Source organism: Poecilia latipinna, unplaced genomic scaffold, assembly GCF_001443285.1.
Source record: "Poecilia latipinna isolate Pla-1442-1.1 unplaced genomic scaffold, P_latipinna-1.0 Scaffold1541, whole genome shotgun sequence".
NCBI lineage: Eukaryota > Metazoa > Chordata > Actinopteri > Cyprinodontiformes > Poeciliidae > Poecilia > Poecilia latipinna.
In genome coordinates this window covers 80,278-104,574 of record NW_015114157.1, presented here as the reverse complement: position 1 = coordinate 104,574, position 24,297 = coordinate 80,278, and the positions used below count along the sequence as shown (strand labels likewise).

Sequence of the window (24,297 nt, the reverse complement as noted above, 5' to 3'; positions counted from 1 at the left end):
TACCACAACACTGCAATATCAGCTTTGCAAAACATTTGTGGTGGTGTGAGCATTGCACTGGGGAGCTCCGAGTTTCACACGATTTTCATACACAATGATTAATTCATTACAAACATCAAATTAAACGTCTCAATTCTTCGTAATCCAAAAGATTAAATATGTCAAGGTATAATCTGTTTTCACACCTTATCAGTCCGGTAGATGCGGTTGGATTGGGGGTCAAAATTGCAACATTTGTCACATTTTCAGCTGCTGCGGTTCTCTTTCACACTGCACCGTGTCAATCTAAGCAAAGCAATTGAAAAACCTGTTCCCCTCCTCGCCTGTGGTGGCGCTGCACCAAGAGCCACTGAAGGAAACAACGCAAAAAAATCTCAGAAGATGACGTGACCCCAGCTTCCTTCTTCAAAAAATGTAAACTAAAATGGAGTAGTGTCAGGTTAAAACACCACAAGCCATTTCTCCCGCTAGCGCTAGACATGCGCTTGCTTCTCTTTTGGTCTCATTTACCCAGAATGCCCTGCGCTATAGTTTGCTTCCTGCTTTTGGAGCGGTACACTTGGCATCAACATATGCATCCAAACCGCGCCACAGTTCACTTCACCCGAAACGAGACCTAGGTTTGTAGGCGGATCAGAGTTCGCTTTTTGGCTCTAAAAAAGCTAAAAATTGACGACTTGACAAAGAAGCTATATGTAAAGTTTCAGTGCAAGTATGCAAGCAGATTATTGTTGAAACAGGATCTGTAACTCGTTATATTTGTGTTTCTTAATTCCTGTGCAAATTGTACATGCTGTGATGAAATCAGCTTTATACCCACTTATAGTGTTGATCTTTGCCTTCAGCTCATCTCTTTCCTGACTGATTGTTCTGGACGTGGCCTCAATAACTGAAACACAATGTATTCATTACATTACAATATATATAATAATCACCTAAAATGAAGAGATTGGTTCTGATACTCACGCGACTTTGTTTGCCTCAAAAGGTCTCTTTCTGCAGTCAGGGAATTGTGTTTGGAGGCTGTAGTTTACAAGAAAAGGTTATCAGGTGTTAAAGTGAGTTATTACCATTGTTTTCATGGACATTTCAAATGCAGATGCATTTTAAAAGACCTTTGACTTTATACGTCACCCACAGTGACGATCTGGTGCATTTTCAGGTTTTTTTTTTTTTTTCTTGATGTGTTTGAACTTTTCGTTTCTCAGGCTGAGTTGAACTTAACACATTTGGAAAACAAGAGCTGGGCGGACCAGATTGAGTTTATCATGTTTTAGTCACACAGGGTAAAAAAACCTGAAAGATACGGGCGACTCACTTTTGGACAAATGTCCTAAGGTTAGAAGGACAGAACCTGAATCTCTTCTTGTTGATTCAAGACATTTTTCCAGGCCATAAATATAAAAATCTGCCAGTGGAATTAGTGTTTTTGTTTATCATTATTAAGAAGATATGAACTTAAAACCAGTTCCAAAATCTTTGTGAAAAGTTGTTTGGAAGTTAGTCTTCCTTCAAGTGTACTGAGATATTTGCATTAGAAACTACATAAAAATATTGAAAAGATTTTGTGGTTTGTACCAGTGATGAATATAAGTGAACAACACGCTTTACATTACTTGCTTTCTGACCATCAAAAAGACTTCTGATAGTTGGAACTTTATTTTTATACCAACCCAAATCATTCAACGTCCTGTTGAGTTCATCCTTGTCTTCTCTCAACGTGTTACTATGGGCTTCAATATCTGAAACACAGTTATGGTCGTCTTAACAAAAGCAGGCAGGTGTCACTAGAACAACATAATTTTAGTTATAAGGAAATTTTGCTACAAGAAGAAAATCCTTCAGGAGCAAAAGAAGGAGCATGCATATATTTTCTTGATGGAGAAGGAAAGTAATATAATTACACATAAAAACTTATATTTTATTGATTACACTTACCAGAGTTAATCTTCTTTAGATCATTTCTCTCCTTAGTCATGGAGGCAAGCTGTGAAGCTGTAATTTCAAGAGGAAAGATAATTAAAAAAAAAGAAATGACATTTCTGAAATGACGTTAGATCAGTTTTTGTGATTTTACAGTTTTATTTCTTGACTGAAAATAGACACTAATTAAAAAGTCCTCCAATACTTACTAAACACATTCAGCTCCCTCATCAGGTCGTCTCTCTCTCCTGTCACGTTTTTGTGATCGGACTGAATATCTGACAGAGAATATAGAGAACTGGAGCTTGATACGTGGAAGAAATTATTCATCGCACAAACTAGTGCTTTATTACAGCAAGTTGTTCTCTGACTGGTAATAGAAACTTGTGTTTTCCTCTCTGAATCATAGTGAGTGTGATGAATATCATACTTACTTTGAATGGTTTGGATCAGTTTCTGACTCTCTTCAGTCAGATTTTTCAGACTGGCTTCCAAGCCTGCAGAGACGCATCCACAATATCAAAAACAATTCGCTACACCACACTGCCTTCAAGCTAAATGCTTCATCAACATGGTTTAATAAACATAAAAACATGAAATCATTTCTTGTGAATTTTTTTTTTCATCTTGAACTCTTAATTTGGAAAAAAATCAATAAATGCAGAAAAACTAAAAGAAAACAGAATCCCACCTGATATCATATAGTTTGTCATAAATTGAGGATTAATGAATTAATGTTTTAGCTCAAACAGTGAAACATTGTTCCTCTTTCCGCTGCATATAAAAGCGTCATCGAATGGACTGATAATTCATATTTCTTGCTGTTCCTATCAGACTTTTTAGACGTCATTGTGTCTTTGCTTAATAAATATTTCATGATACGATAAATGACTCTTAATTACAGTCAACAATATGTCGAGGAACTTACCAGAGTTTAACTTCTTCAACTCGTTTCTCTCATTAGTCAGGGAACTAAGATGTGAAGCTGTTATTTGATAGAAACAATTGCATCACATTACTGCCATTGCGTGACACACAAACACACACAACATGTGTACAAAGACGTCACATCAGTTGAGTTTCTTCATTTATATGCAAGGCTGATGGTGTTAAAATACCATGTTACCACTTGTTTGATTGCTTCTCATTTTGTTTTCTTATAATTACCTACCAAGGTTGTTGAGATCTTTCGTCAGCTTGTCTCTCTCTGCAGTCAAATTTTTATTGATGACTTCAGTGTCTGAAAATAAAACCGTTGTAATTATTTTGAACATTTGGTATTGATAAACTAGAAACAGGATTGCGAATGTGACTCCTAGTAAATGTTTTTATTTTCAGTTTTTATTATTTGTGATTAAAAAAAAGGAACAACTTACCATTGATGGTTCTGGTCAGGTTTTCTCCCATGTCGATCAGGATTTTCAGAGCTGTCTCGATACCTGCATTGAAGTTTAACAAGTTTACCGATTTTAGCCTCATTTTATCATGTCACACTATGAAACTTACAGAAACATTTAACGATAAGCTAGAGTTTGAGGTTAACTGTTTTGAAACAAACTGGTTTTAATAAATAAAAAGCAGTAAGCATCGACGAAAACTGATTATTTTGGGAATTGCTTTGTTGATCACTTTCTGCTACAAAGTTAAAGTGTAGCATCCAACATGTTTCATCTTTGAAAAATATTACTGACTGTTTTCCAAATGAAACAAGGTCTAATGAATTTACCCAATCCAGCCGCATTCAAACTGCCATGAAGGGACTAGAGACTGTGACGCAGCCTGGATCCCATGTGTCTTAATCAGCACACAATCAATGCAGTATTTCATCAGCACACTTACGGAAATTAATATCCTTCAACTCGTCTCTCTCCTCAGTCAGGAAGCTGAACTCTAAAGCTGTGAGGAGAAAAGTTAGTCACACCACTGCCAGTGATTGCAGCACATCGACAAATCATTGCAAAAACGTTTCACAATCCTACACATTCAGATAAAACATTATTTCTTGAGCTGTACAGTGTGTTTACTCTTGTTAAAACCTGCAATGCATGTGAATAAAATAATACTCCTGTTGAAGATCAGGACGTTTTCTGTGTTTTAATTACTTACTGATGTTTTTAAGTTCTTTCCTCAGCTCATCCCTCTGTTCAGTCACATGTTTGTTACTGGCCTGAGTCTCTGGAAAAATAACAAATTTTCCATTATCACAGTAATAACAATAGTGACAATTGATATTTTATTTTGCATTCACAAACCAGTCTCTTGGTTTTCTGCCATAATAGTGAACAACGTTTTCTGAAATGTTTCCTCTTTGTGTAGGTTTAATATGTATTTGATCAGCACTGACAAGCTTACCGCTGATGGTTCTGCCCAGCCTTTCCGTCTCTGCAGTCAGATCTCTCAGATTGGACTGGAAACCTAAATGACAATTTTCAACAATCTACCGGACTTCAATATTAAATATAATACATTGTTTGCTATCACACAGTTTTGCCCAGTAATCATACTTACCAAGGTTGGTCTTCTTTAGTCCGTCTCTCTCCTTAGTCAGAGAAATACGTTGTGAATCTATAAAAGCAATGACACGTTTTTGGTAAATTGTTTTATTTTTCTCTAACTGTTGTGAATAACATCTCATATTTTATGTAGAACATTATGAAGCGCATAATGAAATCTTTACTTTTTCACCTTTGAGAAAGTCTACAACTTCAGATATGGAACTTTCACAAGCTTTACTCCAAGACTATTACAAAAAGTCAACATTTTCTTTTTATATTTTATGTTTTCTACATCAAGATTTGTTATTTTTATGCAGCCAGAATGAGTTAATTAAGTGAGTTAACTTCTTCAACGTTCGTGTTCGCTCTAGATACGAGACATTTTGGTATTTTTACGTCAGTTGGATTTCTGTAATTGACCCCTTTGTTAGGACAACTTTAGCTGTATAATTAAATATGGCCCTGTTTTCTCTTTATATGTATATCTAAATATACTGTAATAATGTAATTTATTATTAATGTTTAATGTAGTTGGGATATTATGCTTTGTGTAGTTTCATAATCATGCTTACCAACGTCATCTAGGTTCCTCTTCAGCTGCTCTTTTTCTGCTGTCAGTTTTTTATTACTGGCATCGAGGCCTACGACAAAAAGAACAACAGCTCCAATTATACCAATAACTGTATATTTTTTGTTTTTCATACCAACCAGACATTTTTTTTCCTTTTGTAAAGAATATTTGTCAATATTCTCTATGTGATTGACAAACTCAAACAAACTAAAACCTCTGGACAAAGATTTACTGTGGTCCACCCAAAAACATAAATTCACTTTAAAAGCAGCAAACAGGCAACTCAGAGAAAACTTCATATAAGGGATGCACAATATTATCGGCATTGTATCAGTATTAGCCGATAATTAATATCAAACATCGGCCATTTAGTCTAAATAATTCAAAAATATAAAAGGCGTTGTTTTGATGTGACAATGATGCCTGCAGCACATCATAAGAAACTGACGTGCTTTTCACTTGTTGTTTGTGAACAGGTTGAGTTTAGTTTAGTGAAGATTTACAAATTTGCCCATTTTGAGTGTCGTCATCATCTTAGAGAGAGCAGATGAATAAATGCCAAGAATAAGTTTGACATCAGACATAATGCAAGTTGAAAGTGTTTCATCATTTTTCATCATTTCAGCCTCCTTTCCAGCATTTGGTAGCAGGCTGAATTGATAAAGATATTGCAGTATTTTAATCTCACAGTATAGGAAATATCGGTATCGATTATCGGCCAAACGAGTTTTATCGGATATTGACCAAAAATCTGACATGGTACGTCTCTACTTCATATTGCCTGGACCCCTGCATTCAGACGTTCACTGTCAGCATCATTCGTTCATCATGCTCACCAGAGTTGAGTGTCTTCAGTTCATTTTTCTCCTTCTCCAGCAGACTCATATTTCTGGAAGCTGCTGCTCGGCAAAGAAAAGTAGTATTATGTTTTCCACACCACCAGAATGCATGCATTTGATATCATTTAATGTCTGAAAATGAATCTTTGCAGAAAACTTTGGGAGATTTCAAAAGCCACTAAACACTACAGAGTGAAAAACCTTTTACATATTAAGACTATTGTGTAACTCTTGTTGTAATAGCCTGTTTCGCAAATGTAAATGTCACAAGAGCCACTTCCATGTGACAGAACTAAGTGAGACAAACGTGGCATAGAGATGAGACTTCATGGCTCAGGCTGAAATACATCGTAGATGTTCTTCAGGATTCAATAAATGTTCTTTAATGAATGAAATACAAACAAATGTTTTGTATTGACATCAACTGTGTTTTGAACGAGGCAAAAAAACAAAACACTTCTGCAATTTGCCAGCACACGACATCCTAAAACAGAATTTCAAAATCAGGATGTAAATCATCAAGGTTTACTTACAAAGAGAAAGAGAAATGATGAGACTTAGCTGCAGCAGACACAAAAGTCCAAAAGTGGCTGCAGCCAACTTGTACCGCTGAAATTCTGTGAAAACACCTGTGGATGGTTTAAATCGCCAAGAAGTAAACATCAGAGGTAAACATTGCAAATTCGTCGACTACGAAGGATTTCACCAACAAGTCTCAGCACAAAAACAAAGAACAAAAAGCAAAACAGGTATTCATTTAGGATAAAATTGCAAAAGTTTTAATAGATGAACTCGAGGCTTTTGAAAATTACCACTCAAAAGATCAGACTTAAGATTTTTTACAATTAGGTTTATTTGTGACGCAGGTTTTGTGCACAACAAGTGAAAACTGACAGATATTTTCACTGGGTCAGCCAGACTTTTATATTTTTTCAATCTATTTAAAAACAGACAAAATATATGTTTTAAAGATATGCTTCTTTAGTTTCACATTATTGTTCAATTTAAAGTAAGAGCAGCCGTAAATATGCCGTCATGTTTTAAACCGACCTCGCAAATTATCTTTGAGCAAACATTTTGTTCTCTCTTACCCGAAGAGGCTTTGCTGTGATTATCTGAGCAACTCTCCGGTCCGTCGTTGCTGGCATAAAGAGTATCGCTGAATTTCTCGTATGCCACAGAACATCCATACTGCTCTTTGTGGAAAACCATCTCTGTTTTTGTCAAATAGCAAGGCCTCAATCTATAAGTCTCTGCCAAAGACCCCTGTTCGGTCCTGAATGCGTCTACGACAAGCAGAGATCCTGAAACAATCTTTGTGTGAAAATTTCTTCCTCATTCTTTGGAAGTGCCACTCTCCCACCATCACAGCTTTGCAAAAAAAAAAAAAATCAGGATCTTGCAAATTTTTGCTGGATTTGCAATATGTGTATGGTCTGTGTGTCAACTGAAAACCACACATAGGCGTAGTAGTAAGTCATTTTAAGCTAAGACAGACTGTATTGGTCTCTCAGACTGCAGTTTTTGTTTAATTTAAAGACCCACGACCCAACTTTACCCCAGTTTAATTGTATATTTGGCTCTAAACCTAATAACTGCTCATGCCAGCCTTGGTTTCAATATCCTCAGTTGAGCATTTGAGTTACCCTGCAATAAAACTTCTGTATTCTTGTCAAGGAATTTCATCCGCCCCCGTTTTGCAGAGTTGCTTTAATGTGGCAACATTGCAGGGTTTTTGGTCAGCTCAAAGCTTCTCAATTGGATTTATATCCAGACTTTGATTAGACCACTACGGTACCTTGAATTTCTTTCCATCCAGAGTTTGATTTAGTTGCGTGTTTTGAGTCATAACTCAGGTGTGCTTGATGATGATGATGTTCTCCTTCAGGACGTTCAAGAGGAGAACAGAATTCATTCTTTTCTGCCAAATGTGAGTTAATGTTTTCTGTTCTTGTTTTCCGTCAGTGGAACGCTCCCACTGATGCCGTTTTTGTTCAGTCTCTTTATTTTGTCGTTGAAAAGAATTGACTTCATACCAATTCCTGAGTTACACTAGATCAGCACATGGCATGTTTTTGACATCATTTAGCCAATGTCATATTGTCTGATGGGATGTACTTAGATAAAACGTAAGAACCGCAGACACGACTAATCAAAAACTCAGACGAGTCGGCTTTGCAAGACGCAGCAGAATCACTCGCTCTTCCTCTTTTAACTGCAAACTGGTTGAGTCATTCGAAACTGTTGAAATACATTCACTGGAGTTGCACAGTTACTGTTAATTATGAGGTTTCTTTTTAATACAGAAAACAAATACCAAAGAATTTACTCTAAATGGGGAAGCAGGTTGTTTGGTAATAAACCCAGCTTGCAGCAGAGTAACCTTGTCATCTTTACAGACTCAGAGCTGATGGTGACTAGCTTATCAGAATTGTTGACATATGTGAAATGTGGAATCAATATGTATTGGACAAGCTTTAATTACTGCACAGTTGAATTGATGAGCTGCTCTAAGTTTTGACTTAAAGCTACAGTGTGCAATGTTTACAAAGTGTATATTTTTTTGCATATTTGTTAAAAACTGTCACCTTGTCCTGACAGTGTAATATTTAATAGGTAACCTGTGAAAAAACTGAGTTCCTCCACCTCCTCCCGGAGCTACTACTGCCGAAATGTACTGCTTCCAGTCAAAACCAACCAATCAGAGCCAGGAGGAGGGTCTTAGCCTGTCAATCAAACTTGAACACTTGTTGCTAAATGTGCTAACGGCAGAGAAACAATTTGCCGTTCTTTATCCACTGTCAGAAGCCATGCTATCTAGCCTTAGTGTTCATGGACAGCTAGCTGTCGGGAAGGAGATGTAGCGTAGGAGAGAGAAACGAGGATGTTGTGAGCAAGAGAGTGATTGACAGCGCTAAGCCCCTCCTCCTGGCTCTGATTGGTTGTTTATGACGGAGCAGTTTATTGTTCTGATTTATAGAAGGTGGTAAAGGAGCTTGATTTTTCCCCCCCACGCATCATCTGTCTCATGTTACACTGCCATGGCATATCAAGTTTTAACAAATATGTAAAAAAAGAAAAAACTGTTTTAAATAAAACCTACCGACATGCTCTAAAGCCATTTTAGATCCTCATGGCATAATGTAATCACAATGGCAATTTTAATGACTGAATGCTCTATTATTGTTTTGATGGATCATAAACTAGAGGATTTTTTTTATCTTATCCAGTAGAAAAAATACAAAAACAAACACACACCAGTCTTCCATTTGATAAATACAGGTAAGATGGATTAAATATTATTATCCTGTAGGCCAGCTGTCCTTTAGGTTACTGCTTGGTTTGTAGTGACTGACTTGTTATGGACTTCCGGAGGAGAGAGGCGTTTGAGGCTGGTGACTAAGGGTCATGCCAGTCAGAGCAGGTCCAGATGTCAACGAGACGCCCTGATCAGCCGTTCCTGCTGATTTGTTTGGAGAATCTGGTGTTTTATTTGAGTCAGTCTTGTCTTCATCTGCCATCCTAACCACTCAAGTCTCTGGTTCTGCTCTGCATCCCCAGAACCAGAACCAAAGATGGAGAAGAAGCATTCAGCTTTTGTGCAACACATATCTGGAACAGAGTTCCAGAAAACTGAAAAACAGCTGAAACACTGAGGTCCTTTAAATCAAGACTAAAGCCCCACCTATTTGATTAATAGTAAGTTAAACTTGATCAACATATTTGATGTATTTGCCTGGTCGTTTTAAGGGTGACTTATGTCAAAATGTAATGTTTACTGCTTGTTTCTTAATTGTTGCTGAAATGTGCTACACAAACAAAAACTGACAAGCAAACCGATGTTCATAAGGTACAGTAGAATAAGATCAGTGAATACATTCATAAACACACAAATCTCTGGAAATGTAATGTAATATCCATAAAATATTTAAAAGCACTGTACTTTATTTAGCTTTTAATTGCTTAACTCAAGGACATCCTGCACTGGAAAAAATGTTTCTTCGAACCAACTTAAAAACATTACTCATTTGTTGCAGCTAATTACATTAGTTCTGCTCAAGCTATAATTCTGAAATCAGGATTGTAGCTTGAGTTGGTTCAGAGAAACCTTCTACTTAGTGTTATGACGGTAAAACTTAAAAACACTTTTCAATACACGTTTTCTTTCTCCTTTGACTGAACTTTCAAAACGTAAATTGACATAAATTGGTGAGAGTTTTTCAAATGATGGGATACAACTGCTATTGTAACTTTTGTTGGTCGAGTTCAGAGCAAAAAAAAAAAAAGAGAATGAATGATTCTTCACACTTCTTACACTTTTTATTCTTTTGGGGAAACATACTCGTAATTACTGAATTGTCCTGTATTTTTTTCCGTATTTTTTGGCTTATTTTAATATTGTTAAAACCTTTCTGACCAAATCTGTTTTTAGTATAAAACTGACCTGAGCAGGAAGAAATAAATATCAGCACTTTGAAAAGAAGGACATTGATTAAAAAAACATAATGTAATGAGAATTAGTTTAACACAATGAGGGAATCTAAAACATGCTGCAGCCGCGTAACCGAAAGCTAACCTTTTGTCACAATAAGAGCGACAGCAAGCACTACTATTAGGAAAGCTTCATTTCACAAATCCATTTAAGTGAGTGAGAACAGTTTTCATCATTCCAGCTTCTCTCTGCAGTGAAAGTCTTTATATCACCACAGTTTTCTACTGTCTTGCCATTCGGCTCACCATCTCTCCAGTAGCTAAAAAAAATCAGAAAGGATCAAGATTAAAATTTTTGTGTGAATGTTGTGACAAAATTTTTCACATTTTGATAAAAAAAAAGCAGAGGTTAAAAAAAATGTTTAAAGTGCAAATAAATTAACCTTGTGGTCAGTGGACTCCCATCCACCCATTTCCATCTTCCCTCCGTCTCTGAGTCAGTTAGGCCGATCCACATGTACGTCTGGAAACTGTTCGCAAAGTCCTAAGAAACAAAAATCGAAACTAACGTGAGACAACAAGAAGTTGAATCTGATGCTGAACATTTGCCCACACACCTGTTCTTCTTTGCTGTTGATAATCATCAGGTCCGCACCTACAGACTGACAGTAGGTTCTGCTTTCCTGCCAAGTCTTTTCTGTAGAAGAAATGTAGTACGCACTGCCTCTGAAAATCCTCCATCCTAGTTGAACTTTTTTGGGAAAAATTAGAAATTTAACTTGCTATTAAAGATTTCAACTTGTGGCAAAAAAAAAAAACACCAAATAGAAAAAAAAAAAGTCAAACATTCATGTACTGACTGACTATATATACTGACTATATGGCTACATACCAAAATGATGCAATGACACAGACACATTGTTCTTCATTCACTGGAGTAACTACAGTTGCGTAGACAGTGAGGTTTTATTCAGTGTTACTAAACTAAAAGTAGAATGTACAGCGGAGTAAAACTCACATTACTTTGTTTTCAAAAAGTTGCTCAAGTAAGTGTAACTATGGAAATATGAAAGTTCAGATTGGGATTAGCAAGTTTATGAGTTTACAAAATATCCAAAGCTCTGAACTACCAGCTTCATTTAAATGTTTGAAAAATTTGTTCGACTTTTATTTCTTGTAGTTGGTGATGTTTTTATCTGATTAATGTCATTTACATGACTTTGATAACTTACCTAAGGCCAGGTTCAGATGTTTCCTTGCTCTGAGTTGGAAAACTCATGTCATTGGTTTTAATTAAGCTCATCAAATCTTTTCTGTAAATAATCCTCTTGGTTTTAGCAAGAGGATTATTTACAGAAAATAATCCTCAAAATATGATCCTTATGGCTAAGGATCATATTTTGTTTTCATGCCCCCCTCCTCACCCTTGAATTTAAATATTATTGAGAATATGATATTTAATCATTTATCTGCAAAAACCGCTGGCACCAGCATTCTCTGACCTGATTACCAAAAAAGATTTTAAAAAATATTGCAGCTCATTTTCATATTTGAGGCTCAAAACAATTTCCAAGATCATTTTATTAACTCAATCAATAACATTTAATCAACACTGATGGGGTATTCGGTTCGCATGCTGGCGATGAAGGCTGGAGGAGATCCGGTGATGCGAAAGGGCAACGACTGGTGATCAGAAGATCAGGATTGCATAAAATTATTGTTCTCATAATATGACTTCATTTCTCTAATATTGTGACTTAATTCTTGAACTTAAAAAAATTCTTAGTCTGGCCTTAAAACTACTTCCGTTCCTAACCTTTGCTGCATTTTTTCTTTTCATTGTCACAAACATCTCATTCTCTGTAGATACGTTTCAAAACATCCGCGCCATATCGTTCTCTCTCATCTCGGTTACTAAAAGTGTCTCTGTCGGCTACTTCTTCTAATGGCTTGAACCGGTACCCTGTTGCTTAACTTGAACACTGCTGCCACCTAGCGACAAGAGGCTTGTTTATCAGTCAAGCATAGAGAATATATGGAGGACCAAAACCGACATAATAAGAAATAAAATAAATAAATATATAAATAAAATAATAAATGTATAAATAAAAGAATAAATATATATTTTGATAAGAAATAAAAGCATAAATATATTTTTGGAGGACCAAAACTGACATAATAAGAAACAAAATAATAAATGCAAAAATAAAAGAATAAATATATAAAGGAACAAATAAAAGCATAAATATATATTTAGTTTTTCCTTTTCCGACAAATTTCCGAGCTGAACACTCCTGTCAAGTCATATTCAATATTTTAAATCATTTTAATGTTAAATAATCTAATGTTTTCTTCAATAGTTTTCATATTGTGTGCCACATTGACTAGAAATCAGTGTGTAACCAGTTGCGATCGACCGGTGGATCGTGGAAGGTTTTGAGTTGATCTTGGCAGTAAGTGAGAAACTGAATGCCGCCCAGTGGCTAAAACCAGCGCGTCCTTTCCTGACCCGCTTATCAAAATATTCATACATATATACATGTACTTTCGTAGTCTGTTTCATGTAAATGCATGAATTACCACTTTTTTGTATCAGTTGGTTTGTTTGACAGGAGTGTTCAGTTCGGAAATTTGTTGACAGCCCTAAGTGAACCTCCGAGCGCTGATGAGGGAGCTAGAGAACAGCTGGCCGAAATTAGTGTTCATAAATCGGATCAACCTTGAGCTAAACGCTGCTTTCTTGGCGGACATTGGAATATCCAACTCACAACTAACGTCACTGCAGTTGGTAACAACACATTAAAACCACCGGGATAAAGTTTGTTTCAGCCTGTGGCCTGTAAAAATGGCACCAAGCAAGCTGAACGCCCAACAACGTCTCACGCAGTGACGTTGGTTCCAAAGCTCTATTGGCCAATAGTAGAGGAGCTGGACAGCTCTCCTCATTAACATATTGATGGAGCAGAAATACAGCAAACGGAAAAAGACCAAGCAGAAATACAGCGAGCGGAAATACAGCAAGCAGAAAAGGGAGAACCAAAAAAAGACAAAGCAAAATATCTATTTTTCTTGACAAAAACGCATGATTAAGGGAAATGAAAAAGAAAATATATACATTACTTGACGGAAACTTGAGTAAGGAAAAGGAAAAACTAAATATATATTTATGCTTTTATTTCTTATCAAAATATATATTTATGTTTTTATTTATTTCTTTATTTATATATTTATTCTTTTATTTATACATTTATTCTTTTATTTATATATTTATTATTTTATTTCTTATTATGTCGGTTTTGGTCCTCCATATGTAGAACAATAGGAAGGATGTGCAGCCAGGGAATAAAATCTCCACATCCTCCATATTTTGTATTTGTATTAATTTATATATATTATATTTGTTTGCAAAGTACTGCTCACCAATTTTCCCCTTCAACCTGTCTCTCTCTTCAGTCACTGAGCGAAGCTGGGAATCTATCAAAAAGAAGAGGTCTTTATTCAATGTTCAAATGTTGAGTTAATGCCGACATTTTGATTCTGCTGCAGTACAAGCTGATGACATCAGTGCAGTGCTTTCTACTTAACCTTAAAAAATAAAAACACATTTTTGCTGATAGCAAAAAAATAAAGAGTAAATAAATACAGACAGACAATTTGATAATAATAAAATACCTTACAACACAGATGTAATTTATTTCTAACCCCAAAATGGAAATATTAAAGTCTGTGAGGTCATTTCCTCCCCCAGACAATCTGACTGATTTGGAAAAGAATAAACGTTAAAATCCCAATATTTTGATGCCTACATGTTACAGATGTGGCATAACTTTCTAACAAAGCTATGATTATTTTAGAATTAGTGAATATGTATACACATATTTTCTGCCATGCATTTCCACCTGTAATGTTGAGGCTCTTCCTCTGCTCATCTCTTTCCAGCGAGATTGCTGTTAATCTGGCCTCAGTATCTGAAAGAAGCAATGAGAAATGTTCATTAGAAAAAAATACATAGTTATATATTTTTCCTTTTTCTATCTTTACTTTAGTCTGGACTTTGGAAAGAGTTCAATCGTGATGCTTACCAGAGTTTTTCCTCGTCAAATTGTCTCTCTCTTCAGTCAAGGAATTCTGCTTTGAAACTATGATTTTAAAGACAAAGTTAAAGTGGACAAATATTTTTTTTTGTCTGCACCTTATAAAATCTATTTAGATAATTTAAGATGACACTTACACTTCTTGGTTTATTATCATTCAAGTAATTTTACTCATAGTTTTCTTTTTGTACCAACCTAAGTCATTCAGTGTCTTCTTGAGCTCACTTCTCTCTTCTGTAAAGTTTCTACTTCTCACTTCCATATCTGAAACAGCATTTTGATCATCTTCACTAAAAATACATCACTCATCAGTTCTCAAGCAGAAACATGAGTTCAATGAAAACAGGACACAACAGCTCTGAATTGTACGACAAGACACGAAACAAAACAGATCCCACCTGGATCTCTGAGCCGAATTGTAACGTATGTATTGAAATGTAAAATGTTTGGGCATGTGTTAGTATGAAAATCACACCATGACTTGTCAAGGTTACTTACAGCAAGCAAGGAAAATGACAAGACCGAGCAGAAGAAGAGCTAGAAGTCCAAAGGCAACTGTGCCAATTTTGTACAGTTGAACTCCTGTGTAAAAACATGTGGAGTGAAATAAATCACCTCAGAGACATAAACCTCAAATATATATATAAAAAACTCTTAGAAAATACATAAATACAACAAAGCAAAAGATGTTCTTCTAAGGAAATATGAAAGATAAAATGTACAATCTACTCATAAATGAGAACCTGCTGATTATTTAAAATTATAGTTACTGAGATACAAAACAGGCAAGTTTAAATTTTGCTACATTAATCATTGTTCAAGTCTTTTATTGATTTATGTCGTTGTTGCTTCACTGAAGTAGAAGATAATAATCAGATGAGATACGGGTTAAAAACATATTTCAAACAAAATATCTGATACAAAGATTTTCAGCAGCTGGTTTGACGTGACCCAGAGTTTGCATTACATCACCAAACCGTTTTAGTCTTTTTTTTTTCATTGGAAAAACATATCATATATAATCTGCTTAGCAAACACTGCCCCACTTTTCTCTGAATCAACTAAAAGGTTCCTGAATGGTTCTCTACCTCTTCTGCCCAAATAGACTCTCCATTTTGCTTCACAAGAAGCTGATTGACGTCAGCCAATACAAGAAAAGAGAAAGATTGACTTTAAGCTTCATGCACTGCTGTGAAGCAAGTAAACATGTATTTATACAGCAGCTCAAGAATATTAAAAACAGACAGAAAAGGCAGCAGTCTAGCTAAACCTTGTTATGAATTTATTTTTCAGATGTTCCTACAGACTATTTGAGCATTTCTGAGCTGTAAATGTACCATGTTCCAAAACTGGCATCAAAATTATTGCTGAAGCAGGTTTTTCTCTTACCGGACGTGGCAGAAGAGGCGTTGCTGTCTTCACCTGAGAGGCTCTTTGGAATATCGTTGCTGGAAACAGGATTGTTGATGTTATCATATATAGCAGACATTTCATGTTGATCTTCATGCAGAGCCATCTTGGATAAACTGAACAGCCTCAATTTATTTCTTACAGGAATTACTTCTTCAAATGGTCGGTGTTTAAATGAAATGATATTGAATTATTTCTCCTTTTATTGAAATCGTCTTCCTCATTCTCCAAATTATTGGCTATGCAAAAAGAAAAAAATGGAAGAAGGATATTTGAAGAATTCAGCAAATATTTTGCCTCGTTTGAAAAGTTCATGTCAATGAGGCATCAGAGGTCACGGAGAATTGGTAGGTTTACTGGAAGAAAGCAGACTTCTTGTTTTGATTTATTGGCAACTGAGCGAGGTCAGCTTCATTTACCGAAACTCTAATTTAATCATTCCTGCTTCTTTTTCAGTTGTGAACTTGAACCCAAGTTTTTTAATTCTGTTTATATAAAACATTTTAAAATAATGCTGCTTTGAATCACTTTGGAATAACATAATTTGAAGTTTTGTAGTTGCATCATGGAAAAAAATATTAGCAAAATCTTTTTTGCTTCTTCTTTTGGTTTCTTCAAACGCAAAGCCCTTCGTAGCTTTTTCCAAAATGAAAGCTTCTATTTTTTCTTCTTTCCGTCCTGCATGGATTCAGCGTCTGGATTGTCCGATCTCTCTGGGATGGTTTCTCCTTCAAGCTCCATCTCTTCCGTGGATTTCAAATCCGTGGAACAACCCAACGAGCTTTCTTCTGAGTGATCCCACTCAGAAAAAACCTCTTGGCGTAACACTTGAACCTGGTCAAGCTGGCTCTCTGGATCTTCCTCCGTCTCTTGCAACACTGAGATCTCCTGCGATGTTCTTTGCTTCTCAGAGGGTTGGCAAGCTGCAGATCCTCATTTGCTCTTTCCAAATGAACATTTTTCTCACAACTCATCCACTGCTGGTATTTTTCTGCTCGTTCGCTGCAGCAACATCGGTTTCATACCTGCAGCTTAACTCTTTAAATAAACCTCTAATCCTCTCCAGCTCGACTTGTGGACCCTTTTCGTTCTTTTGCCAGGAGTTTGATTTCTTTACTCATGTTTTCTTGGATCGCAGCATTCATAGCTCTCGAGGCGTTGAGAAGCACCATGTCCTCTTTTGACTTCTCCAGACGAGCGTTTTTCTCCAGAGTGATCTGCAGCTGAATTTGTTACACATTTTGCTGCAGAGATTGGCTACATTTTAAATGTCTTGCCAACCCACTGACTTTCTCCTGCAGCGTCTGGAACTCTTTTGACATTTCTTAAATGAGACGATCCTTCTCAGCTCTCAGTTTATCAATTTGCTGGAGGTCCTGCTTTGCTCGCTGAACTTCTTAACTCTCTCAAGTTCCCTCTTTGTCTCTTTGCCCTGGTTGATGAACATCTCTTTCAGAGATATCTGCCTTCTCAACTGGAATTTCGTCTCTTTCAGCTCTGCTTCCAGGTGGGCCAGTCTCTCGTCGTCTTCAAACCTTCTGGCTCTCTCCATTTCTAGAAGAGAGTCCAGTCTTTGGATTTCCCGGTGTAAGACATCAGGGAACCTACCTTGGGGAATTTGTTGGGTTCCCCTTCTCAGCTGGGGTCCCATCATTCCGTTGCGGTATCTTGGGGTTTGATGAGACATTTCTCCTTTAAATCTGTCGATCATTACTCCAGTCTTATCTTTCAGCTGCTAATAAAGTAAAAATAAAGTAAAAGAGAGCAAGTAAACATAAGATTAACAATTTTAGAGTAAAACGTAGCTTAGCTACCGCTTGTTCTAAAAAAAATTGAGCAAACAGAAAATGTCCAGGGTAATAAATACACATATTATCCTACTTAAACATACATAGACTATAACTTACCAGACTTATGGACGCACACTCTCATAAAACCACAAAACTACCTACGAACACAACTTCTGCTGATCTGCACTGATTCTTTAACAGCATTTTGAACAAAATATGACTAGCAAAACGGTCGCGCCACCTAGTGGCGAAGCTAAGAACTACAATATAGTCTTCAGAACATTTTATTCTTGTTTATATTCAAAATAGTCCATGATTGACTTGTTTTTATCTCATATACGATCGTGTCTTGTGAACTTTTTCAATATCTTTACACTGGAACGGTAATTTTGCTTGTTTAGTCAAACATTTATTTTATTGTTCTTCTGTCAGCAAACATAGTACGTCGTGGAAAAAGAGAAATAAAATTTGTAAAAAAAAAATAAATAGATGAAGTCTGGAAAGTTTGTTTCTTGTATCAAACATTTATTGCTTTTGTAGTTCTTTATTGCTTTATATACACATATTGATGAGGGAACTGGTGACATTTTGCGAAGTTAATGCCATAAGTAGAGCATTTAGGTTTAGCTGGCAGTGTTGAAGCTACATCGTCACATTTCTATTCGCAGCATACACATTCTTCCTGTACGTTTGTTTGCTTTCACAGAATACTTCGGCTTCCTGCTGCAGCCTAAAACAGCGCAAAACTGGTTAACCAGTAACCTCACACTGTCTACTATTCTTGCTGGTTTCTGTGTAGGCCAGTGTATTTCCACACCAAGTAGTCTCCTTATGCTAAGCAGCAAGCAGGGGGCGCTAACTCCTCATTAAAGTCACATGCATAAAAACAGAAGTAAATTTAAGTAGCTGACAGATGAGCTACAGTTTTTCATCTGGTGGTTACGCTCCTCTTCCTCTATGGTCACCCCGGGCAACTGCCACCTTGGGAGGCGAGAGATGGTACAAGGGAGCAAAGAAGAGTAAAAATTATAGGTAAACAGAAAACAGAAGTGAAATACAGATCAAAGAATAAATAATAGACATAATCTAACTAAAATAACTAGACTGAACTAAAGCAAAACCGAAACAAGGCTGATTTGATCAAAAATGACTGGCTAAGACAAACAGAACAAATAATCAAAACTATGAAACTAAACAACTCGGACGGAAATTACCGTCAGAGCTGAAAGAGCCCTTAAAAAAAGATGTGCATAGAAATCCAGTGTCTGGAGCTTCAAATCTGATTTTCTACAGAGAGTTTCTGTGTGTTTGTCTTAACATACAAACAAATCATGTTTTTGTTGGCTGTGACAACACTTTTTCTTTCTAAGAATAAAAGAATGAAGCCCAAAACCATGTTTACTTTATAGTGATGTGTTAATTAACTGTAGAATTTAGATTGGCTTTCATTCTTTTGTTGCAAGAATAACAAAAGATAATGAATGTTTAGAAAGAGTTTAGAGGTTTTAATATATATATATATATATATATATATATATATATAATGCAGTGGCAACCCCTAAAGCACAAATATTGCGTTAATATAAAAAAATGTAATTAGAATAATAGAATAATTAGTAATTATAGTAACTGTCATATTTCGCTGCTGAACAACAGATGTGAGAGGAAAAAGTAGACATATAGTGTTGATTTGTGAATCTTTTCAGTGGGATATGTAAGGTTGAGATGGAGTAACCATGACGCAGCTTTCGAAATAAAAGCTGTTTATATTTTCCGATAGCAAGTTATTGTTGGTTTGTTCAACAATAACCTGTTGGTGAACAAACTAGCAGGATTTCACTAAAAGCGAAAGCTTCACTTGATGTTACAGTCGTCTTATCCATCATGGTTGCTTACTTCATCAATATTCACAGCATTTAACAGAAATAAAATCACTGCTATCACGCGATCGCCTTCACTTTCAAAACAATGTTTTGCATAAATCAAACGACATCCTGCTTTCAATCCCAAACCCAACAGGCTCTTTTTCCCAAATGATTAAAACCGTGACTCCGGCTTTCCATTTCCTGGCTACAAAGTTACAACTTCAGGTCCGTTTGAACTTCCCTCGACTCGATTTGGTTTAATTTATGGAGCCACCTCTTTCTCACAGATCCAGAAGTTTTGGTCTTCACACGGTATGTTGTTCCAGCTGTCTTCCAGCTCAAAGAACCGTATCTCCGCACAGTTTTCGTTTTTGCCTTCGTAACTGTTTGGTTCTCCAGGCCCCCAGAATTTGAAACTAAAGGAAGACAAAACAGGCAAGAAAATACGTTTTAGTAAAAAGTACAAACTGACATGTTAGTGCGCATCCTATTTTTATTCATATTAATTATTGAGTTTTAATTGTCAATTTCTACAATTTTTTATGCTTCACCAAACAGAAAAATTGTAGAAACAAAAAAAACACCTATCGGTCAGCAGAGTCCCATCCACCCATGTCCACTTCCCCGTCTTGGTGTCATTATGAAGTCCGAGCCACGTGAATCTGTTGAACTGTCTTGTGAAGTCCTTACACAGAAAATGCAACCATCAGAAATGAACATCTTTACTTAAATAATTACCTAATTATTTTATTTCGAATGAAGACACATTTACCTGTTCTGCTTTGGTGTTTATAATCACCAGATCAGCGCCTCGCTGCAGACAGAACTGTCTGCTCTGCTCCCACGTGTTCCTGGCGAAAGAAATGTAATACAGACTGGAATGGAAACGCACCCATCCCCGCTGGATGTACCGCTCTGTAGAGGGGAGAAAAACTCTTCAGACTCTTTCCACTTACAATTTGTTTGCATCAGAATTTGTTTTAGAAAGAGTTTAGAGGTTTTAATCAAAAAAAGGAGCGAATGCGGTGTAACAAATGGCAACACTTTACTTGACGGGGTGTGAATAAGACTGACATGACACTTAACGAAGATGAAGGAGTCTTTATGAACATTCATGACTGTTGTCGTGAAGTGTCATTTAATGACACTTTTAATGCAAAGTTGCACTCAAACTTGTATTAAAAGTTCATTAAAATGGTCAATTTTGCATTAAAAGTGTCATTATTTACCGAGTCACACTTCCTGACAACAGTCATAAACATTCATGAAGACACCTTCACGTTCCTAACAGGTGTTGTATCACGTTTATGACAGTGTCATGTCAGTCTTATGCATACCCAGTCATTTAAACATTTCATCTGTCACAGTCTAAGTTCTATCTTAGACAGAACTCTAAGACAGAACTCTAAGTTCTGTCTTAGAGTTTCATTGAGTCAAAGTTCTGAGTAATTATGAAGTTCTTTCAGAGGCTTAATGTGTTTTTTTTATCTGCATTGTATTGATAAAAGATTATTTAGCACAATTTAAATTAATTGTACTCATGATTATGAGATATAAATAGAAAATACTATGAAGATTTATCCTCAATATTTATTTCCCATGCTGTTTGAGCTACCATGGTTGAAATCTGTATATGTTTTCCCCGTAATGAGTTTCATCATCAACATCATCAACATCAACATCATCATCATCATCATCACCACCACACTTACCGATCAGCTGACTCTGCTTGTCAGTTTCATTTATGCAAGCGTGTCCTGTTGGTGATATCTGGCCGTTGGATTTGACTGAAAGAGAAGAAAATGAATCATCATTGTGAAAACAAGGCCTTCGTCGTGCTGTCATGTGATTAGAAAAAGACAAGTGAGCTCATGTTATGTGGGAGTCTGTAGTTCATTATAAGGACAAAACAGTGAAGCATCAGCCAAGTGGAAAGCCCCCATCCTTTTGTTCCACTCTCTCAGTCTACGCAGTTCCTCTGACTTTTCACAAATTTCACAACAGTTCATGATTCTTATTCTGAAACGGATGGAAATGTGTTAATGCTCCCTTCGCCAGGCACGACGACGTGAACGATGCTGATCCATGTTTAACACCAAAGTCTGCATCAGTTTGACGCTCTAAGGCTTTAAAAGACACATTTCAGGATTTTTTTCAGTTACAATAACACCTGCATTTTACATTCTTTAACAAAAATAAATAATTTTAAAAAAGTGATTTCAAATGAATTCAAATCCTTGTGGGATGACACAGATGACTTCACAGGAGGAAAATTGTGAAATGTACTTCTGCAAAGTTTGATGGCTTTAAAAGCCACGAATCATGGCTTAGCTCCAAAGATTATCTATGACATAACGGATGCCAAGTGGTGGTTGCTATAGTAACAGTGCGAATTCCTCGACTCCATGGCGACAGCAAACCTTCGCTGAGAAACTGTTACTATCATAACTTTCTTCCGTTCTGAACCACAAAACAAGCATTTTTGTACCTGGAGGAGCCTGAGCTAAATGTTATAAAGACCGTATGCATAACTGGTACTGTTTGCTGATTTACCTTATTTTTTATTTTTTTTTTGTGCTGATTTTTATTGTTTTGAAATTGAAAAAAGATGAACAGTTGATTCAAATACTCCTTGAGGTGTTTAGTTTTGTCAGATGATGATGATGACAGTCTTTTGACCTCTTTCTCTGTCTCATTACTAACTTGTGGTTACGTCAATTTTCTTTTCATTTCCTTTTTCTTTTGTTTTTTTTGCTCAACATGTTTCAGTTATTTAGTAAACGCGCACCATTTCTGAGGATCATTAAAGATTCTGGATGAGAATTATGTCGTAGGTAATGTGAAGAATTACAATTACAATGCAAGCTTCACTCATTAAGGATCTACAGTATCAGTGTAGTTAATTGTTGCATATGATATCAGTTTATTTTCTCTTGTTTTTTATGTGCATTTTTTTAATATCTGAAATGCATAGATAAATATTTCCTGAAAGTCCTTAAACATCATATAAAATATTTTAGTTTATTAATTTCTGGAGACTTTGTATTACACCCAAATTACATGTATTTTTGCTCCATTCACCCCTTAGGTCTATTTGTTCCCACAAAATATGACCCGTTATGACCTCTGATTAAACAAAATCTACCTTAAAAGACAAATTAATCCGTAACAACATTTCTGTACAGGGAACCATGAGAGGATATTAGAAAGTTATTTAAATCTTTAGTTGTTAAAGTTGGGAACAAATCGTCACGGAGACGATTGCACACCGACTCAGTACAAAACATCCACCGCCAGACGGCTGTTTAGTTGCAACAGAAAAGAGGCAGGAAATGGCCAAAAATGAGAAAGCATGAAACAGCAAATGGACAAAATGTCCATGATTCCTCTCTCAACCTGAGCATAATTTACAGCAGCTGCTCCTCACATTACAATCTGAGAATATTACTACATTTGGTTTATAGTCTCTCTGCCAAATGGGACCTGAAAAAACAAATCTGTAATGAAGCACTGCCTTTTTATTTTTTATTTTTATTAGTCTTTAATCAGCAATTGATGTGATTTTGGAAACATGTTTTTACACTTCTCTAGTTTTTGTTTTCTTAATGCAGATGCAACTTGCTGCTTACAAAGCACAAAGCTTTGCTGTCACACTGAAAAAAAAAAAGGTGTAAAACTCACACAGTGTCAGGCGGAGACAGACGTTGACAGCAACTTGTAGGATGCAAAGGAGTCCAAAGCTAACTCCAACCAGCCTGAGTAACTTTGTCCCTGGATGTAGAAATAGGGAGACAACAACATTGTTCTGTTGCATCTTATGACAAATGTTTGTGTGTGTGTGTGTGTGTGTGTGTGTGTGTGTGTGTTGCTACGCTAAGCCTGACACACCAATGAAAGTCAAAAGCAAACAAAAGTTTCATCCAGTCATTTAATAAGACCAGTGAGGAAAGATTCCTAAGATAAATTGTGCGTGGGGGCTATTCTTAATATCACCGTAATTGATAAACAATGAAAAAAAAAAAGCGTATTTAAAATAAAATCTGAAAAGTAAAAAATAACTACGTAATTTTTTTTTTTCTTACCTGGTGCAGGATGGTTCCCCTTGTCTCCTCCTCCAGCAGCCGTTGTAACCGAAGGCTCAGGCAGATTCACGTAGTCCATGCTGAACTCTGCTGGCTCTCTGCGGACAGCTCCTGCCATCTTGCCTTCAGAGCACCGCCGTGTGACGACGGGCAGCAAACTGCTTTTCTTGCATGACACTAGAAAGCAACGCACTTCTTCTTTTGTTCGTTTTGCAACAAAGCAGGACTTGCTTTTTCTTCCTCTTTCGGGCACCTTAACTCATTTCTCCCCTCATGAGTAACAGGTCAGAAAACCCCATCAAAAAACATTACTTCATATAAGCCACTGATTTGCCATACAGAAATACATGTGCCATGATGATCGTCTTTGTTTTTGCGGTGTTCATGTCAGCCACCTACAGCAGAACATTACAGTCACATCTGACAAAGAACGGTTGGTTTATTCTCTAATCTAATCGACAAAACAACTAAATCAGTGAGACCATAGGGACAACGTTGAGTTTGAAGCTGTTATTCTTCATAAAAAAAGCAAAGAAAAAAAATCATGGAATAAGATAAACTGCAACATTATAATAGTAGAAAGAAAAGAGAAGAACAGCAACATCACAGCCTCAGGATTTCCTCACTTCCTTCATCACTCTCATCTTCCATAATTCAAAACAAAACTTTCATGAAGCAATCTCTTCAAGAAGGGAGTTTTCAAAAAGAACAAAAACAAAAAAAAAACTCCTCAGATTATTTTTTTATTTCCTAAAACAGCTTATAGATTTGTTTTTTGCTTCCTGCTTGACGAAAAC

At 36.3% G+C, this 24,297-nt stretch overlaps 2 protein-coding genes across 3 annotated transcripts in view; both read right to left on the bottom strand.

The window, feature by feature from the left end:
• LOC106963500 (CD209 antigen-like) overlaps window positions 1-7,165 on the bottom strand; it is a 13,063-nt gene extending 5,898 nt beyond the window's left edge. The window contains exons 1-17 of one of the 2 annotated variants that reach the window (XM_015058434.1): window positions 6,920-7,165; window positions 6,362-6,457; window positions 5,826-5,888; window positions 4,991-5,059; window positions 4,432-4,488; window positions 4,276-4,338; window positions 4,030-4,098; window positions 3,763-3,819; window positions 3,300-3,362; window positions 3,095-3,163; window positions 2,852-2,908; window positions 2,358-2,420; window positions 2,133-2,201; window positions 1,939-1,995; window positions 1,674-1,742; window positions 967-1,023; window positions 821-889 (exon numbers count right to left, since the gene is read on the bottom strand). In XM_015058434.1, the coding sequence (XP_014913920.1) occupies window positions 821-889; window positions 967-1,023; window positions 1,674-1,742; window positions 1,939-1,995; window positions 2,133-2,201; window positions 2,358-2,420; window positions 2,852-2,908; window positions 3,095-3,163; window positions 3,300-3,362; window positions 3,763-3,819; window positions 4,030-4,098; window positions 4,276-4,338; window positions 4,432-4,488; window positions 4,991-5,059; window positions 5,826-5,888; window positions 6,362-6,457; window positions 6,920-7,040 (1,168 nt within the window). In that variant the 5' untranslated portion in view covers window positions 7,041-7,165. The remainder of the gene's footprint in view (window positions 1-820; window positions 890-966; window positions 1,024-1,673; window positions 1,743-1,938; window positions 1,996-2,132; window positions 2,202-2,357; window positions 2,421-2,851; window positions 2,909-3,094; window positions 3,164-3,299; window positions 3,363-3,762; window positions 3,820-4,029; window positions 4,099-4,275; window positions 4,339-4,431; window positions 4,489-4,990; window positions 5,060-5,825; window positions 5,889-6,361; window positions 6,458-6,919) is intronic. The other variant, XM_015058435.1, reaches the window with a different exon arrangement.
• Window positions 7,166-9,755: 2,590 nt separating this feature from the next.
• On the bottom strand, window positions 9,756-23,846 carry LOC106963498 (uncharacterized). The gene is made up of 15 exons (XM_015058429.1): window positions 23,501-23,846; window positions 23,100-23,189; window positions 21,131-21,205; window positions 20,191-20,333; window positions 20,003-20,103; window positions 19,693-19,834; window positions 15,743-15,935; window positions 14,852-14,935; window positions 14,549-14,617; window positions 14,342-14,398; window positions 14,159-14,227; window positions 13,680-13,733; window positions 10,877-11,010; window positions 10,703-10,803; window positions 9,756-10,579 (listed from the first exon to the last, which is right to left on the bottom strand). Exons 1-15 carry the CDS (start codon window positions 23,616-23,618, stop codon window positions 10,441-10,443), a joined length of 1,569 nt encoding a protein of 522 aa, XP_014913915.1. The 5' UTR covers window positions 23,619-23,846; the 3' UTR covers window positions 9,756-10,440.
• Between the last annotated feature and the right edge of the window lie 451 nt (window positions 23,847-24,297).

Bases quoted from the DNA above. Each gene is read 5' to 3' on its own strand.
- LOC106963498 (XM_015058429.1), bottom strand. From the start codon at position 23,618: ATGGCAGGAGCTGTCCGCAGAGAGCCAGCAGAGTTCAGCATGGACTAC. The intron at 20,334-21,130 runs GTAAGTGTGGTG...TCCCCTCTACAG, and splicing joins CAAGCAGAGTCAGCTGATCG to AGCGGTACATCCAGCGGGGA. The intron at 14,936-15,742 runs GTAAGAGAAAAA...GTTTTTACACAG, and splicing joins CGCCTCTTCTGCCACGTCCG to GAGTTCAACTGTACAAAATT.